Source organism: Athene cunicularia, assembly GCF_003259725.1.
Source record: "Athene cunicularia isolate RWA chromosome 2 unlocalized genomic scaffold, athCun1 chr2_part1, whole genome shotgun sequence".
In the NCBI taxonomy this organism is placed as follows: domain Eukaryota; kingdom Metazoa; phylum Chordata; class Aves; order Strigiformes; family Strigidae; genus Athene; species Athene cunicularia.
In genome coordinates this window covers 144,791,196-144,808,829 of record NW_020799095.1, presented here as the reverse complement: position 1 = coordinate 144,808,829, position 17,634 = coordinate 144,791,196, and the positions used below count along the sequence as shown (strand labels likewise).

The following is a 17,634-nucleotide window of genomic DNA, read 5'->3' as shown; positions in this document are numbered from 1 at the left end:
CATAGTTGGCTAAACATTTTCATGCATGGAAATAGAAAAGATGCAAATAATATAATCTGAAAAGCCTCAAGTTTTCTAAAATGCTCAGGAGTTAAATACTGATTAACAATTCATATAAAGAACACATCGCTAGGGGGAGCTGAAGTAAAAAAAATTGTGGTGCTTACATAATGTAAAAATTGGCAACACTAATTCATGAAGGCATTTCAGTTTCACACACAGTATCATACTGCAGACATCTAAGAAAATTCAATTTTAATAAGTAATTCTCAGAGCTGACTCAAAATATGCTTTTGCTATTCGTATAAGTAGCCTTATTAACTTCTCAAATGAGTTATGCAACTCACAGACTTTTACAGTAATAAGCGGTGCCTTTCTGGAGAGAATCCATGCAATCTGGCAAGCATTATTCAGGTAAAATTCCACTTACATATTCCAGGAGTTCTAGCCACCTACAATGTTCAATATTCAGTGCTATTTAAAAGTCAGACTTTTATTTTCTTCCTGTGGAATTAACTATTCCACTAAATATCATAATAAAAAAACTCTATTACAGACTACATTAATGTGTTAAGACAGTTTTCCCTAATACAGAACGGCACTTACTCGGTTTGTGTTTCTGGATCGTGGTCACATGAATGACACATGGCACTGAATCGAGACACAAAGAAGTCATAGCGTCTGTGGTATGAAGGTGTGTCTTCCTCAATGTTGGCAAATTTGACAAACTGGAAAATGAAATACATTTAAAAAAGCTTTTGATAACAATTTCTCAAATGAGAATAATGAATACTAAGCTTCATTTAAGAAGCAACATAAAACATTGCATTATTAAAGAATCCAGATTGGACAATACTTAAATATTTAACTTCAGAGATGAAAAAGTTAAATTGGAGAGTTTTTACCTTTCCACTAGAAATTATGGAAGGGTACAAATGCACGAAATACAACATACTATGAAAAATTAAAATACCTAACACTTGAATAGTGCAACCAATTCATAGAATCATAAAATCAATTTGGTTGGAAAATACCTTTAAGATCATAGAGTCCAACCATAAACCTGACACTGCCAAGCCCACCACTAAACCATGTCCCTAAGTGCCACTTCTACACATCTTTTAAAAACCTCCGGAGATGGTGACTCAACCACTTCCCCGGGCAGCCTGTTCCGATGCTTGACAACCATTTCAGGGAAAAAAAAAAATTCCTAATATCCAATCCAGACCTCCCCTGGTGCAATTTGAGGTTGTTTCCTCTCATTCTCACACTTGCTACTCTGGAGAAGAGACTGACACCCACATTGCTACAACCTCCTTTCAGGTAATTGTCCAAGCAATCAACTGGTGCACTGTCACTGGCAGGTTAACCAGCAACATTCTGACTTACTAAAATTCAAGGGAAATAAACTTGGAGGCATCCTGTCAATTCTGTCTATCGTTACAAAAGGGAAAAAGGAGTAGTCAGGGAATCATAACCCAGTCAACTTCAATTCAATTCACAGAAAGACACTCTGAAAAAAAGTTCCAATTTGCAAACATCCACAAAATAACGAAGGGGTAAGTAACAGTCAACACGGATTTGTCAAGAACAAATCACATCAACCCAGTCTAAATTATTCCTATGACAGGGAAACAGATTTCGTGAATCCAGATGAAGCAGCATCTGTTGTATCTTAACTTCAGTGATGGTGTTGACAAAAAAAATACACAGAATTCTCAAAGGGAAAACCACTATCCAAGAACACTCCCTGTAATATAGATGGAAAAGGGTTTGGAAAAAATACAGAAACACTTGTAAGTCATCAAACTACAATAATGTATTGAGTGAACTTCTGAAGGGCCCTGCCTGGAATACAGTATTATGTGAGTTTCCTTAGAGACTTAAATGGCAGAGCAGGCTCATCAGATTTGCAAAGAACACTAAGCTGGCCAGAGCTGTAGGCACACTCAGTGCCTGGTTCTTGACAAACTAGAAATTGGACCTGAAAAATCAAGGAAGCAATTTAGGAATGACAAACACAATATACCACTTTAAGACAGCTGTAAAAGTACAAGCCAGACACAGCCAAATGCAGAAAAGAAACTTAGGGTTATAATAAATTGCACATTCAACAGAAGTCAATGCCATTATATTGGCATGAAAAAGAAAACAATATATTGTGATACATCTGTATGACCCATGACACCTATTTTTGCCATATAATTGGCACTAATAAACCCTTAGATGAAGTACCACATCCAGCTGAAGCATCACAGCTGAAGATGGTGATTAACTGATACAGTCCTTCAATTATTCAAGGGATGAACAAAACTTTAGATAAACACCTGTTAAAAAGACTGAAAGACATTAAATTATCCAGTGTAGAGCTGACTAAAAGATATTAGTCTTATTGTGTACAGAAGACAGCTACAAAAAGAAAAGCGATAAATGTTTTTCTTTGTCCCAGTGGTAATAGGAAAAGCACAATGGGCTTACACTGAAGCAAAGGCTACCCAAGTTAGATATTAAAATCCCCTCCTTTCTAATGCAAGTGGACTACCTTAACAACTTCTGGGTTTTACTTCACTGACAGTTTTAAGAACAGACTACAAAGAGAGGAAAAAAGGGAAAGGAAAGGTTGTCAGGAAAGGTTTAACACAGTGTTGGTTCTGCTCAGAAGCTGAGAGATGTCTCATTAAGATCTCTCCGCTTTTTTCCACCCCAATATTCTCACCAATTGCTAAGCACAGGCTGAAGCATTTCAGGTATACTTCCCAAGACATAGGACCTGCTTTTATCAGCACATTACCCACATACATCTAGACAAGCCCAAAGCACTTTAGCATCATCTACATCATACTAATGTGTGGAGGTTTTGAGGTAGTTTTCAAGCTGAAAGTGAAAGCTGTATATTTCAGAAAAAAAAACACCACTTTTTCTATTTTTTTTTTCTGTTTTATCTAGAACACTCATCCTTTTCAACTGCACTATCAGTTCACCCACTGACAGCTACAGCCATAGCTGAAAGTGATAGTTTGTAAAATTACATTCTCAGCCATTACAGAAAACAGAGCAATGTTGTATAATACAACTTTATTTTACATGACCTTCTCTGGAGAACATCATGTATAGTCAGGTGATAAGAAAGTGACATACAGTCAAAAAAAAATAATTCTTTAGTCTACTGTTAGTTTCAAAGGCAATCCACAAACAGCATCCATACTTCTTTTTTCAATATAGTGAGTTATAAAAGTGATCCTTTCTTTCCCAATAGACCCTGGAAAATACTTTAAATCATAGTTTGGGTTGAAAGGGACATTTAAAGGTCATCTAGTCCAAACCCCCTGCAATAAGCAGGGACACCTTCCGCTAGACCAGGTTGCTCAGAGCCCCGTCCAACGTGACTTTGAATATTTCCAGGGACGGGGCATTTACCACCTCTCTGGGGCAACCTGTTCCAGTGTCTCACCACCCTCATCATAAAAAATTTATTTTTTACATCTAATCTAAATCTACCCTCTTTTACTTTAAAACCACTACCCCTTGTCCTATCACAACAGGCCCTACTAATCTCTCCCAATTTTTCTTATAAACTTCCTTTAAGTACTGGAAGGCCAACATAAGGTCTCCCAGAAGCCTTCTCCTCTCTAGGCTAAATAACCCCAAATCTCTCAGTCTGTCCTCATGAGAGGTGTTTCAGCTCTCTGAACAGTTTTGTGACCTTGTCTGGACCCACTCTAACAGGTCCATGTCTTTCCCGTGCTGAGGACCCCAAATCTGGACATGGTACTCCTGGTAGGGTCTCACCAGAGCAGAGCAGAGGGACAGAATCACTTCCCTCAACCTGCTGGCCACGCTTTTGATGCAGCCCAGGATATGGTTGGCTTTCTGTGCTGTGAGTGCACATGGCTGGCTCACATTCAGTTTTTCATCCACCAGTACCCTCAAGTCCTTCTTCACAGGGTTGCTCTCCCTCTACTCAATGCCCAGCCTGTATTGATACCAGAGGTTGACCCCACCCATGTGCAGGACCTTGCACTTGGCCTTGTTGAAGTTTATGAAGTTCACATACAGGCACACTTCCCAAGCTTGTCCAGGTCCATCTGAATGGCATCCTGTCCCTTAGGCATGTCAACTTCACCACTCAGCTTGGTGTCATCTGCTGAAGGTCTACTCAATCCCATTATGTCACTGATGAAGATATTAAGCAGTACTGGTCCCAGTACGGACCTTGGAGGTACAACACTTATCACCAATCCACATGTGGACATTGAGCTGTTAACCACTACCAACCAATTTCTCATCCACCAAACAGTCCACCCAATAAATCTCTCTCTCTCTCTCTCTCTCTCTCTCTCTCTCCCCAATTTGGAGAAAAGGATGTTGTTGGGGAACATGGCAAAAGCCTTATGGAAGTCCAGATAGAAGACATCCATATCTCTTCCCCTGTACACTGACACAGTCACTCCATTATAGAAGGCCACTAGGTTGATCAGGCAAGACTTGCCATTGATGAATGTCTCATACTGGACACGAACCATGCTCGCTGTCTCAAATGCCCTGTGCCTTAACACATGATTTTCCCATGCAGAGAGATGAGGCTGACAGGTGGTAGTTCCCAGGGCTCTTATAAAAAAAGGGTGCAATGTTTCCCTTTTTCCTGTCACCAGGAAGTTCACCTGACTGCCATGACTTTTCAAATATCATGGAGAGTGGCTTGGCAACTACATCATCCAACTTCTCAGGGCTCAATCTTGTCTGGTCCCATAGATCTTCTCTTGCAGTGTGAGGGGCTTTGCTCCCCAGTCCCCATCTTGCAGTCCATCTGCTTTTCAGGTGTGAGAAGAGAGGTTGCCAGTGAAGACCAAGGAAAGAAAGTTGTGTACCTCAGCCTTCTCGTTGTCCACTGCTACCAGAGTCTGCCAGTCTTGCTCACTAGGGAGTTATGCTTTTTTTGACTTTCCTTTTCTGTTTGAAATACCTGTAGTAGCCCTTCTTACTAGTCTTTGCATCCCTTGCCAAGTTCAGCTCCATCCACACCTTGGCCTTCCTAACACCATCTCTACACAACTGGGCAGCATTTACACCCTTCCCAGGACACCTGTCCCTGCTTCCACTGCCTGTGCATTTCCTTCCTGCCCTTTAGTCTGACCAGCAGGTCTCAACTCAGCCATGCTGGTCTCCTGCCTTCTTTGCCTGATTTCTTACACCTGGGGATCAAGAGTTCTTGCACTCTATGGAAAGTGTCCTTAAAGATTTGCCAGCTCTATTCTGCTCCCTTGTCCCTGAGGGCAGTTTCCCAGGGGGTCCTATTGACTAACTCCTTGAAGAGCTGCAAGTTTGCTTTCCTAAAATTCAGGGTCCTGACTTCACTCTTCGTCTGACCCATATTCCTCAGGACTGCAACTCCACTAGTGCATGATCACTGCAGCCCAGGCTGCCCCCAATCCTGACGTCACTCATTAGGTCACCAGTGCAAGTGACCATCATGTCCAGTATCGTACCCACTCTAGTAGGGCTGGTAGGGCTGTCTACTACCTGGCTTAAGATTTATCCTCAATATGTACCAGGACTCTCCTGGATTGCCTACAGCTCACTATGCTACTTTTCCAGCAGATGTAGGGGTGGCTGAAGTTCCCAGCAGGACGAGCACGATGTCTCCTGTAGCTGGAGTAAGAAGGTTTCATCAATAGGCTCCCCTTGATTGGGCGGCCTCTAGTACACACCAACCACAGGATTCCTTTTGTTGTCTCAGTCTCTGATTCCTACCCATAGGCTTTCAACCTGCTCACGGCCATTCTTCAGAGGCAGCTCTCCACACTCTATCCATTTCTTGATGTAGAGGGCAACCCCTCCACCCCTCCTTCCTTGCCTGTCCCTTCTGAACAGCCTGTAGCCACCAATAGCTGCACTCCAATCACAGGATTTGTCCCACCAAGTTTCAGTAATGGTAACTAGGTCATCGCTTTCGAGCAGCACGGTGGCTTCCAGCTCCTCCAGATTGTTGCCCATGCTGTGTGCATCGGTGTGGAGGCACTTCAGCTGGGCTGTCAGCCATGTCACCTTTTTAAAGGAACATCCTTAATTGCTCTGAGCTATTTCACTTTATTTCTCTGTTGGCTCCTATTACCTGAGGAGCTCCTGGCTCATCTCCGTAAGTGTGATGCACTGCAGACAACATGCCACAGAGCAACAGACTGAGAGTCCTTGCTAGCACCCCGCCCTCTAACCCTGACGTGTCACCCCACAGTTTGTCATGGGCAAGCCTGATATGATTCCCTTCCCCCTTCAAGTCTACTCTAAAGCTCTGTCAATGAGCCCAGCTAGCCAGTGAGTAAAGAGGCTCTTCCACCTTTAAGAAAGTGAACCCAATCTGATGGCAGCAGGCCTGGTGCTGTGTAAGCCATCCCATTATCGAAAAACCCAAAACTGTGGCAGTGATACCAGTCAGAGACCCACATATTAATAGACTGGGTCCATCTACTTCTTTGTGTGTTGCTGCCTGCAACCGTAAGGAGAGATGAAAAAATAACCTGTACTCCAAATTCCCTTACCAACCATCCCAAGGCCCTACAGTCTCATTTGACTGCCCTCAGACTACGTGTTGCAGTTTCATTGCCACCCACATGGAAGAGCAGTCTTATGTCTTATTGGTTTGTTTCACGGAATTGCTAATTACAAAAGAGAAACAGATTTTCCATATTGTTTTTAAGACAGGAACCTAATTACTCTTTGCAATTTAATAAAGCACAAAGTTCATGATAAAAAACCAAAACAATCAATATGATGCTAGCCTATTCCAGACATTCAAGTGTTCAAGTCTGTAACTGATTCACACAGCAAACTTCAGAAAAGCATGTAAAAGAACGGAAGCAAAAAGTTTAAAGAACAGAAAACATAATGGGAGGGGCTGTGAGAATATTAACTCATCTAGCATTTAATATTAGCATATTATAATTATTATCTAAAATACAAAATTATTTGATTGACAGGATCTTCCAACATGAAAACTTAAGTCTTATTATAGTAGTTATTACTGTTTTGCTAGAAGAAAGATTTATTATACCAAGAAATGGCTTTGTAAGAATAAATGACAAATTTAGGCCAAGAAAGCATTACTGACTCTCGCTCTGGACATTCCTCCTACATCATGATGTAGCTTTGCAGCAGGGAAGAAAGTACCCAGAACTTATACATCTCAAAATGGCACAGTAAAATGTCCAGAAAGGGCAAAATGTTTTTATTTCCTCATGTGTATAACAAAACAATTACACCCACTGAACATAAAGCACTTCTGAAGCATATTCCAGGATTAGCATTCAGATGACTGAACATTTAGGCCACAGGAAAGCTAACTGCAATAAGTTTTGAGTTGCACTATCAGAAAAGTATACAATTCCATTTCATTACAAAAAATTTTAAGTTTTTACAGTATACATATCTATACTTTTTCCTTGCTTAACAGTGGTGCTCTTAAACTGTTATTGTTGTTAAATAAAAAAATATATTACTCCTAAGCACCTAAGATATTTTCAAGCATACTTCAACTATAAAAATTATTCATGCTAAAAAAAGACAGAACTCTTATGAAAGTCCAAAAACTTGCCTGGGATATACTTAAAAGCTTCTGTAGATGTAACCACGTTATTAAGTCATAGCAAATTCCTGCAGTCACGCACTGGTAATTTATGGAAGTTTTACCAGTATAAGCACCTTCTATATTCGTATACAGACAGTACAAAAGGAACTTACATTGCTAATATCTTATTTTTTAAATAATTTTTAAATCAATAAAATTCAATCAGTATAAAAATGTATAAGTCTGCCACAAAATAAAGAATGAACTTATCGATGCAGAAGATGTTTGTTCCAGACTGAGTCAAGAGACTTGGATCACATTACCAGAGAAGAGATTGTGTCAGTTCTGTAAGTGAATCACGCAAGTTCCCAAATTACATTCCTAAGGACACAATTTCTTATATATATTTATGCTGTTTTATCACTCTTATGTAGCCAGTATAGTAGGAGAAGAATTGTAACTTTTAATGCACTGTGGATGTCTTTGAAGAATGTCAGGTTTTTGCAGCAATTCAAGAACAGCATGCATCATGTTCAAGTTTGAGTTATGTTATTTAAAGTATCTCCATGTAAAAACTGTAGGCTGGATCTGAGCAGTATTTTATTTATATTTGAGCTCCCCAGTCTGTCTTCTGCAGCCTGCAATTTTCTCTTGTTTAAGATAAGGGAAAAGGGGTGCTGATACTCATAGTTACCACCTCTGACAGACAAAGTGACTGTATCCCGTTATTAGGAAGCTATCACATAGGAAGCCATGATATCCTATAAACATAAGGCTCTTATAAACTACACAGTACAGCATTAATGAGAGGCATCTGAATGGGTGCATACACTTCACCAAACAAATGCAAAAGGGACAAACACTTCAACTTTTCTAAATGGAAAAGTTTTGAACACTGGATTCATGCACTGCCTTTACACCCACAGTATTAAAATGATCACAATAAATAATAACAAGATAAAGTTCTCAGCAATAGAAATTGGTGATTCAGTTAATTTATTAATAGTTAAGTCACCTGACACTTCTCATTTTGAATTTTATTGGAATGGGATGGATAGCTTCACGTTCCATTTACTTCATGACACTTGGAGGAAATTTATCCTGAACACTACGTGTGCAGCTGTGTAACGGAGTCAGTAATGGTATGTTGGCCTACAGAACCACATTAGTGAGGCTATGAAACTGCAAGACCAGAAAGCACCAGGATCAGGTGGGGAAGCAAGACTTAACTGTGAATGACCTTAAAGGACTGCCTAAAACAATTTATCTAGCATCGCTCAACTTCTAGTAGATGCAGACATAGAATTTAGAAGATAATTTAATATCCTACAGGATGAGAGTGTTTTGTGTAACTGTCTCTCTATACCTTTAACTCCTATAAGAAAAAAGCAGGGATCCTAGAGATTAAATACTTCACTGTGTATTAAGTCACCACTAGCACATAATTCTATATTGGTATATGGGATGAAAGAAGCATCTTGTAATAAAGATAAGCTTCTATCACATACTTCCAGATTAGCATGCTGCAGACAAACAAGACAAACAAATGAGTACTCTACCAGGAATATTATTTCTGACATTCCTTAATTTTAGTCTTGACATTTTATACTATTATTACATATATATGCACTTCAATCCTGACCAGCTGCTTTTATAAACCAGCACTAACAAATATAAAAATCCTGTTGTTAAATCAGTCACTGACTGTTCACTTTTCCATTTGGGATACCACTCGTCTTTTTTTAAATAACACATGGTGACAACTAGCAATAACAGTCATCTTCTCATGCACAGGAAGCCCAACACTGTCACTGACAGTATCATTATTTCACTGCTCCTAAGAAGAAACCACACTTCCAAAATGAAATGCCCTATCAACTAAAGAAAGCCATTGTGGTAATACTGGGTTCTACATAGATTTGATAAATTTCATATTAAAAAAATGTTTTACTATTAAAATACAAATAATTTACTTTCAACGTTCCAAATTAGCTGACAGTTTGTGTTCAAGAGAGTTTTGTCAACATGAAAATTTTACTTAATTATGCAGCCCATTGTTTTAGACCGCCTGCTCGCTGAAGTGATTTTCTGGATCCTCTCTATGAAAAAATGTTAGAAAATTAAAAAGATTTTTTTAAAAAATTATATCTTGTCCAAAAAAAATTTGACAAGTTCAAAGATTTAAAGCTGTATGCACCTAGACAGGAAGAACAGGCATAAATGGGATTGAGCGCACCCTCAGCAAGTTTGCCAGTGACACCAAGCTGTGTGGTGTGGTCGACACGCTGGAGGGAAGGGATGAGACATCCAGAGGACCTGGTCAGGCTGGAGAGGTGGGACTGTGTGAACCTCACGAAGCTCAACAAGGACAAGGGCAAGGTCCTGCACATGAGTCAGGGCAATCCCAAGCACAAATACAGGCTGGGTGATGAAGGGATTGAGAGCAGCCTGATGAGGAGGACTTAATGTCGGTACATGAAAACCTGAATAAGAGCCAGCAATGTGCACTCACAGACAAGAAAGCCAACCATAACGTTGGCTGTATCAAGAGCAGTGCGGCCAGCAGCCCTCCACCCTTATGAGGCCCCCCCACTGCAGTGCTGTGTTCAGCTTTTGGGCCCCAACATAACAAGGACATGCACCTGCTCAAGCAAGTCCAGAGTGGGGCCATGAGAATGATCAGGGTCCTGAAGCGCCACTCCTATGAGGACAGGCTGAGATAGTGGGGGTTGTGCAGCCTGGAGAAGAGAAGGCTCTGGGGAGAACTTAAAAGCAGCCTTCCAGTGCTTAAAGGGGCTACAGGAAAGCTGGGGAGGGGCTCTTTATTGGGAGTGCAGTGAGAGGAGAAGAGGTAACAGTTTTAAACTGAAAGAGATTTAGATTAGATCTAAGGGAGAAATTCTTTACTGTGAGGGTGCTGAGGCCCTGGCGCAGGTTGCCCAGAGCAGCTGTGGCTGCCCCCTCCCTGGCAGTGTTCAAGGCCAGGTTGGACGGGGCTTTGGGCAACCTGGGCTGGTGGAAGGTGTCCCTGCCCATGGCAGGGGGTTGGAACTAGATGATCTTTAAGGTCCCTTCCAACCAAAAGCATTCTATGATCCTATTAATTATTTAATTCTATTCTAGTAATAACACCACTATGGATCTAAGCAATACATTTAATTATTTGTACATGAGAAAGACAGATGTTTTACGTGATATTCGGTTACTGAAATTCTGCAAAACGGTGAGAGGAATTCAGTGCTGCTGTAAGTTTCTAAGTAAAAGCTTATTGCAATCAGCCTTCAAATACTGAAATACTTAAGCCAAGGAAATTTCACTTTTTCTCACTGCATTTTTTTCAGTTTCCTCACTAGCATATGCTATCTTAGCACATGGTTAATAAAAATATCTTTCATGATAGAAAAAGACATTTGAACTTCATAGACACTGCCAGTTTGAAATCTGTTCTACTTCAAAAAAAACTCCATTTCAACATATCCACTATTGAGTTTCATCCATCTTCAAGTGTCTGCCTATATAAATAGATTTACAATTACGTTATAAAAAATATCATTGCTGCTCTAGGAAATAAGCTAACATAATTTACAAATGCAACATATAAAAAGACATAGAAATTCATTATATGTAACCTGAAGATCAGGCATAAAAGTATATAAACGAAAGCCAACGATTGTTTTTACAAAACAGTAATCTTCAGGTTTGCTTTTCAGAAGAAAATCAACTTGAAAAATTAAATTTAAATTTAAAAAAGAATTTAAGACATCAAACAGCTGAATACAAATTCAGGAGTTTTTTAAGATAGAGAGTACCAAGTATAATAAATTCTTAATCCAAAACCACATATTTGGAAGTCAGTCGGAGCTTCCAGATTTCTACAAGACTTTACTCACTCAGTACACAGATTTGTTTCACTTGAAACCCTGACTTCTGAGCAATCAGAAATGTCCCCACAGCTGAAGCAAAATCTGTTTGTGAGGCTGAGAAAAAACTGCAAGTAAGACGGTTCAATATTACTTGAAAGACTTCACTGCCTTTGTATCTCAGTGAAGCTTTGGAAATCAGCTTTGGGATGGAAGATAATCAAGCCACAGTCATACTCTGTATCTTTTTAAGTGTAAGCAGAATATAAATTTTATAGGCCTGAAACCGAGTATAGTCTAAAAATGCTACAGAAACTTTTCCAAGGGTTGCCTGATTCTTCACCACTTTAAAGACATTTACTTCATATGCAATTTATTCTTCTCTTCCAACAATACTAGTCTCCACTCCAAAGTGGTATATATCAGAATAACTAAAGCACACGAGAGATTATTCAGTCACTCTACCTTCTGTACAATTTTGGTTGGGGTTTTTTGTTCTATTATTTATTTATTGCCTTCCTTCAGGATGAGAGGAAAAACTAAAAAAGGCTAAATGTGATGGCAAGCTTTCTCCACGTCTGACAAAATTTAAGAATGTAGCAGGTCAGTGTCCTTGGAAACAGACAAGCTATCAGAGTCAATATACTTTGCTCCTTTTGAGTCAACACAAAAAGATTCATCTTTTCTCTCCTCTCCACTGACTACAGAAGACACCTAGGGAAATTAGCATAATTAGGCCAAAATTAGCTTTTGGAATACTGTTGAAGTGCTGTATATATTCACTCTCTTCACAGAATTAGACACCTGATTTATGAAAACATGATTATTTTTGGTTACTGAGTTTTACAACAGACAAACACAAATTATCTCCTAATTTAGGAAGTCCATTAATCTGCTTTACTCATAAAAGACTTCATTAGGAACTGACAAGGATATCAAATGGATTACCATAAGGTAGAGCTCTGTTTAATAACATTCGTTTGGAAGCGACATGTGTCTTGTACATCGAAGTGGAGGTTGGCAGTAACTGTTTGGCACCAAGGATATTAAACAGCTGGAAAGGGATGTACATCTTGCCATTGGGCAGCCCAGGAAATAAGTTATTTCCCTAGGAGGTTTTGCCTAGGCATATTATACAAACAAATCAAAAGAAGCAGGGTAGTCTGGCTCAAAGATATTAAAATAAATAAATAAATTTATCTTATTACCCTCAGTAAAGCTGTCCTGCTAGTTGGGGCACAAGGTGACAATGCCCTACATCAGAGCAAGAGCTCTCTGCGTTCCACCATAATAAGAAATTCTATTCCAGAGTAGCATTATTCTACTCCACCCTCCTGTCTCCCTGAACTACATCTCTATTTAATTCCATCAACTGGCTATCATGCCCAAAGGAAAGCCCAACAGTTTTACAGAATCCACAAAAACTACCACACAACTAACAATGGCAATGTACACAGAACGCAAGCATTACTTCTTTACTCATGTAAAAGCAATCACTCTAAATGAAAACAGTTCATATCACAATCCTGAAGTTTATGAGATCCCTGTTGTATCAGCTGGGAAATAATGGTTAAAAAAGAAGTATGACAGAACTATAGTACTGATGGCATTCATTACTTATTTGGTAAACTGGATCTCCTAATCTTCATTTTGACACTTTGAGCTATGCCCTTTAAGCCTGGATCTGAATCCTGAAATACTTAAGCTAGTAAGATGGTAAGGTTGTGATCCTGAAAGCTTTTGTCTCCTGGCTACTTTTCAGTTAATAGCAATCTTTTTGTGTAGTTTCAGCGCTGTGGAGAAGGATGTTATTTCCTCCTTCTCAATAGTGCTCTTGTTGCTGGAAAGCAAGAAAACACTGTCTTACCTATACAAGGGTTCCAGGAGGTCTGTTTAAAGATTCAAAATATGAATTCACAGAACAGCTTTCCTGTTCCTTCCAGAAGCAGTTTTTTCTGCACTTGATGAGTCCATCCATCAAAAGAATTTTACAGATTAAAGGAAAGTTTTTCTGCCTTCCAGCTGATACCTGCTCTGTGTTTGCCAAATGGCATACCCTGCCCCGTACAGAATCTTCTCAATTCATGTTAACTGGCAGATACTTTGTGACCTCTGAAACTACTTTCCCATGGCAAATAAACTAAAATTTATTCTGATTTGATTTAGTATCAGAGTTTACTCACAGAATTAGTTCCAAGAACTTGCAGCTTTGGTTCGCCCGATTCCAGAAGCTTGGCCACCATATGAAGGAAACTTTCCACAAACGGTTTTATGCTCTGAGAATGGCAAGCCATTAGAAGTTGGTCCAGTGCCTCCATGGCAATTAAAACATACCTGAAAATTAATTAGAGACACTCACATAAACACATGCTACATTTATCATTACCTCAATTAATTCAGTTTAGGTACTTATTACTACAAAAGTTAGAAGACAAATCATGGAAAGCATATATTTTTTTCATGATCTAAAAAATGGAAGTTATAGGTATTGCCTACATTCATAATTTTTCTTCTTTTTGTGGGGGGCATTGGGAGAAGAATATTTTTAGAAGAGATATCATAATACCTGGTAACAGAGCAAACACAATCCAATTTTCTTTTTTAGCACATTTTATTTCCAACTACAAATCCTCGCTTTCTAGTCTACAGCTCTTCTGTCTACACAAATCCTAGTACAGAAAAACAACAACTTCTGCTCCTGCACAGTCAGATAACATGCTAAGTAAATGAAAAAGAGTAAAGAAAAGCAGCAAACATTACCCTAATGAATGGTCATTTGTGCATTCTACAGAGTTGTAAAAAAAGCTTTTGCTATCAGGAAGGCCAATAACGATGGCCTGTGATGGATATTGCTACTTCCCAGACTCAGTATTTTGCTACTCCATTTCCACACTCTTTAAAATCTCCCTCTTTTGACGTGTTCCTCAGGGCTCAGTGTTGGGACCATTTCTGTTCAACATCCTTATTGATAATCTTGATAAGGACATAGTGTATTATCAGTAAATTCACAGATGACACTAAGTTAAGCGGGAGTGTTAATCTGCATGAGGATAGGGAGGCACTACAGAGAGACTTGGATAGATTGGATCGGTGAGCCCTCAGCGGGATGAGCTTCAACAAGACCAAGTGACAGGTCCTGCACTTGGGCCACAACAACCCCCAGCATGGCTACAGGCCTGGGGAGGTGTGGCTGGAGCTGCCTGGAAGAGAAGGGTCTGGGGGTTCTAAGTGACAAGCAGCTGAACATGAGCCAGCAGTGTGCCCAGGTGGCCAAGAAAGCCAACGGCATCCTGGCTTGTGTCATAGTGTGACCAGCAGAAATAGGGAGGTGACAGTCCCCCTGTGCTCTGCACTGGTGAGGCCACACCTGGAGTGTTGTGTCCAGTTGTGGGCACCTCAATATGAGAGAGATAGAGGTGCTGGAGCGAGTGCAAAGGAGGGCAACCAAGGTGGTGAAGGGCCTGTAGAACAAATCCTATGAGGAGAGACTGAGGGAGCTGGGACTGTTCAGTTTGAAGAAGAGAAGGCTGAGGGGAGACCTCATCACTCTCTACAGCTACCTGAAAGGACATTGTAGAGAGGTTGGTGCTGGTCTCTTCTCATGGGTGATTAGTGACAGAACAAGAGGTAATGGCTTTAAACTGCAACAGGGGAGATTTAGACTGGACATTAGGAAAAAAATTTTCACAAAGAGTGGTCAGAGAATGGAATAGGCTGCCCAGGGAGGTTGTGGAGTCACCATCCCTGGATGTGTTTAAGGGTCTTTTAGATGAAATGTTGGGTGATATGGTGTAGGGGAGAATTTTGTAGAATAGGGCTGATGGTTGGACTTGGTGATTCCAAGGGTCTTTTCCAACTTGAATAATTCTGTGATTCTGTGACTCTATGTTCTTTCAATTTCTAGCTCTAATAGGACTTAACAGTATGACAGTCTTACAAGTTCACATTTAAATAAAATTTAGTCAAAAGCAATGAAAAGAAAGATATCCCCATCTCCTAATACACCAAATGACATTTAAGGGTGTACTGGGTTTACATGGCAAGGGGGGCTGCAGAGGTGACTTCTCTGAGAAGACACCAGGAGCTGCTCCCACATCTGACAGTGCCAGCTCCAAGATGGACCCACCGCTGCCCAAAGCTCTGTCCATCAGCAGCATTAGTGGCACCTCTGTGACAACATATTTAAGAATGAGTAAAAAACACTGCACAGCAGCTGTGAGAAAGGAGTAAGAAAAATGTGGGAATCAGTTCTGAAAACATCAAGGCCAGTGAAGGAGGGGCAGGAGGTGCTCCAGGCACCAGAGCAGAGGTTCCCCTGCAGCCCATGGTGCAGCCCGTGGTGAGGCAGCTGTGCCCTGCACCCATGGAGCTCCATGGGGGAGCAGAGACCCACCTGCAGCCTGGGGGGGACCCCACACTGGAGCTGGGGGGATGTGCCCTGAAGGCGGCTGCAGCCTGTGAAGAGCCCACATTGGAGCCAGCTCCTGGCGGGATCTGTGGCCCATGGAGAGAAGCCCACACTGGAGTAGGTCTTCTCACAGGGCTTGTGACCTATGGGAGACCCATGCTGGAGCAGCCTGTTCCTGAGGGACTATATCCCATAGAAAGGGCCCACCCTGGAGCAGTTCTTGAAAAACTGCAACCTGTAGGAAGTACTCATTTGGAGAAGTTCATGAAGGACTGTATCCTGTGGGAAGCAAATGGTGGAGCAGGGGAAGAGTGTGAGGAGGAAGAAGCAGAAGAGACAGTGTTATGAACTGAACACAACCCTCACTCCCTATCACCCTGTGCTGCTCAGGAGGAAGGAGGTAGAGGAGTCGGGAGTAAAGTTGAACCTGTTAAGAAATGGGGAGTGAAGGAAAGTTGGTTTTTATTTGTCACTGTCCTACACTGTTATTAATTGGCAATAAATTAAATTAATCCTCCTCAAGTTGAGTCTGTTTTGCCAATGATTGTAATTGGTGAGTGATCTCCCTGCTTTTATCTCAACTCACGAACTTTTCCATCTTATTTTCTCCTCCTGTTATGCCAAGGAGGGGGAGTGACTGGGTGGGCACCTGGCAGCCAGCCAAGGTTAACTCACCACAAAGGGTCTGTCTTACCTCCTAAACAACAAAACAAATAGGATGAAATGCAGCTACCTGTCAGAATGTATTTTTAATGCTGTGACTTATTTCTTTACCCATAACGATGTCTGACAACATCTCTGCTCAGTCTCTCTGCTAGGTAAGCACCAATTCGATCCAGCTTTTCTGGTGCAGAAACCGCATAGAAAGTCAGCTTCTCCATATCAGCTTTAACCAGACCATCCTAAAAACAGACATACAAAAAAAAAAGTTCACAGCAAGTATAAAGCTTTTGAAGTGTTTTTCCTTTTGTCTACTTGACATTTAGAGATCTGAGCCATACAGATGGGAATAAAGGTACTGAAAAAAGAAAATGTTTTAGGCAAAATTGTCAATAGCTTAGCTGTAAAAGTCAGCAATGTAAAAAAAAAAAAAAAGTATTTTTTTTTAAGAAATGAAGCATCTGTCTTCCCCCATCTTTTTTTTTTGGGTGGGAAACAGGTATTCCAAAAGAAGGTACTTAGTGAGATATGTCATCAGTTCCACGACATGCTTTTTCCCTACTGGTATAATGTGAATTTCTTCTTTTCCCATACCCCCCCCCAAAAAAGTTTATTTGATGTATAATTTTGACTTTATGTACAAACAAGACCGTAGCTTAAATATTTTAGGTTGTAGTTTAAATATTTTCTTCAGTATTACAGCTTGGACAAGACTTGAAGGCTAAACTGTTAGAACAAGAACAAAGATTAACATACTAGTTCCAACGTGAACTGTGATATGGATCTCCTCAGGTGAAGTTATAACTATCAGGTAGGAAGGATAAGACTTTTTTTTTTTTTCCTAGAAGTTCACAAAAACTTTATTTTTAAAATAAATTACTTAGAAGCTATTAACACAATCATTATTAATTTATGCATTTTATCAAGCAAGTCTTCTCACACTTTAGGAAAGGCACTGAGCCAATGAATGCTAAGAAAAGCAAGAGTCTAAGGAGTCTCAATTCAGAGCTACTGAGTGAAATTAAAGATATAAGGCTACAGTTGTAGCAATTCCAGGTGTTTCTACACCTGTATCAAACAAGTAGATTCAAACAAATAAATCTATAAAACCATATTGTTCCATGCTTTCAACGTACTGTATTCAG

At 40.3% G+C, this 17,634-nt stretch overlaps 1 protein-coding gene and 1 long non-coding RNA gene across 11 annotated transcripts in view; both read right to left on the bottom strand.

Annotated features, from left to right (window-relative positions):
* LOC113476391 overlaps positions 1-17,634 on the bottom strand; it is a 795,003-nt gene that overhangs the window by 362,733 nt on the left and 414,636 nt on the right. The window lies entirely within an intron of this gene.
* EFR3A (EFR3 homolog A) overlaps positions 1-17,634 on the bottom strand; it is a 95,441-nt gene that overhangs the window by 51,660 nt on the left and 26,147 nt on the right. For all 10 annotated transcript variants that reach the window (XM_026841904.1, XM_026841901.1, XM_026841902.1 and 7 more), the window contains 3 exons: positions 16,604-16,731; positions 13,605-13,755; positions 607-728 (listed from right to left, as the gene is read on the bottom strand). In XM_026841904.1, the coding sequence (XP_026697705.1) occupies positions 607-728; positions 13,605-13,755; positions 16,604-16,710 (380 nt within the window). In that variant the 5' untranslated portion in view covers positions 16,711-16,731. The remainder of the gene's footprint in view (positions 1-606; positions 729-13,604; positions 13,756-16,603; positions 16,732-17,634) is intronic.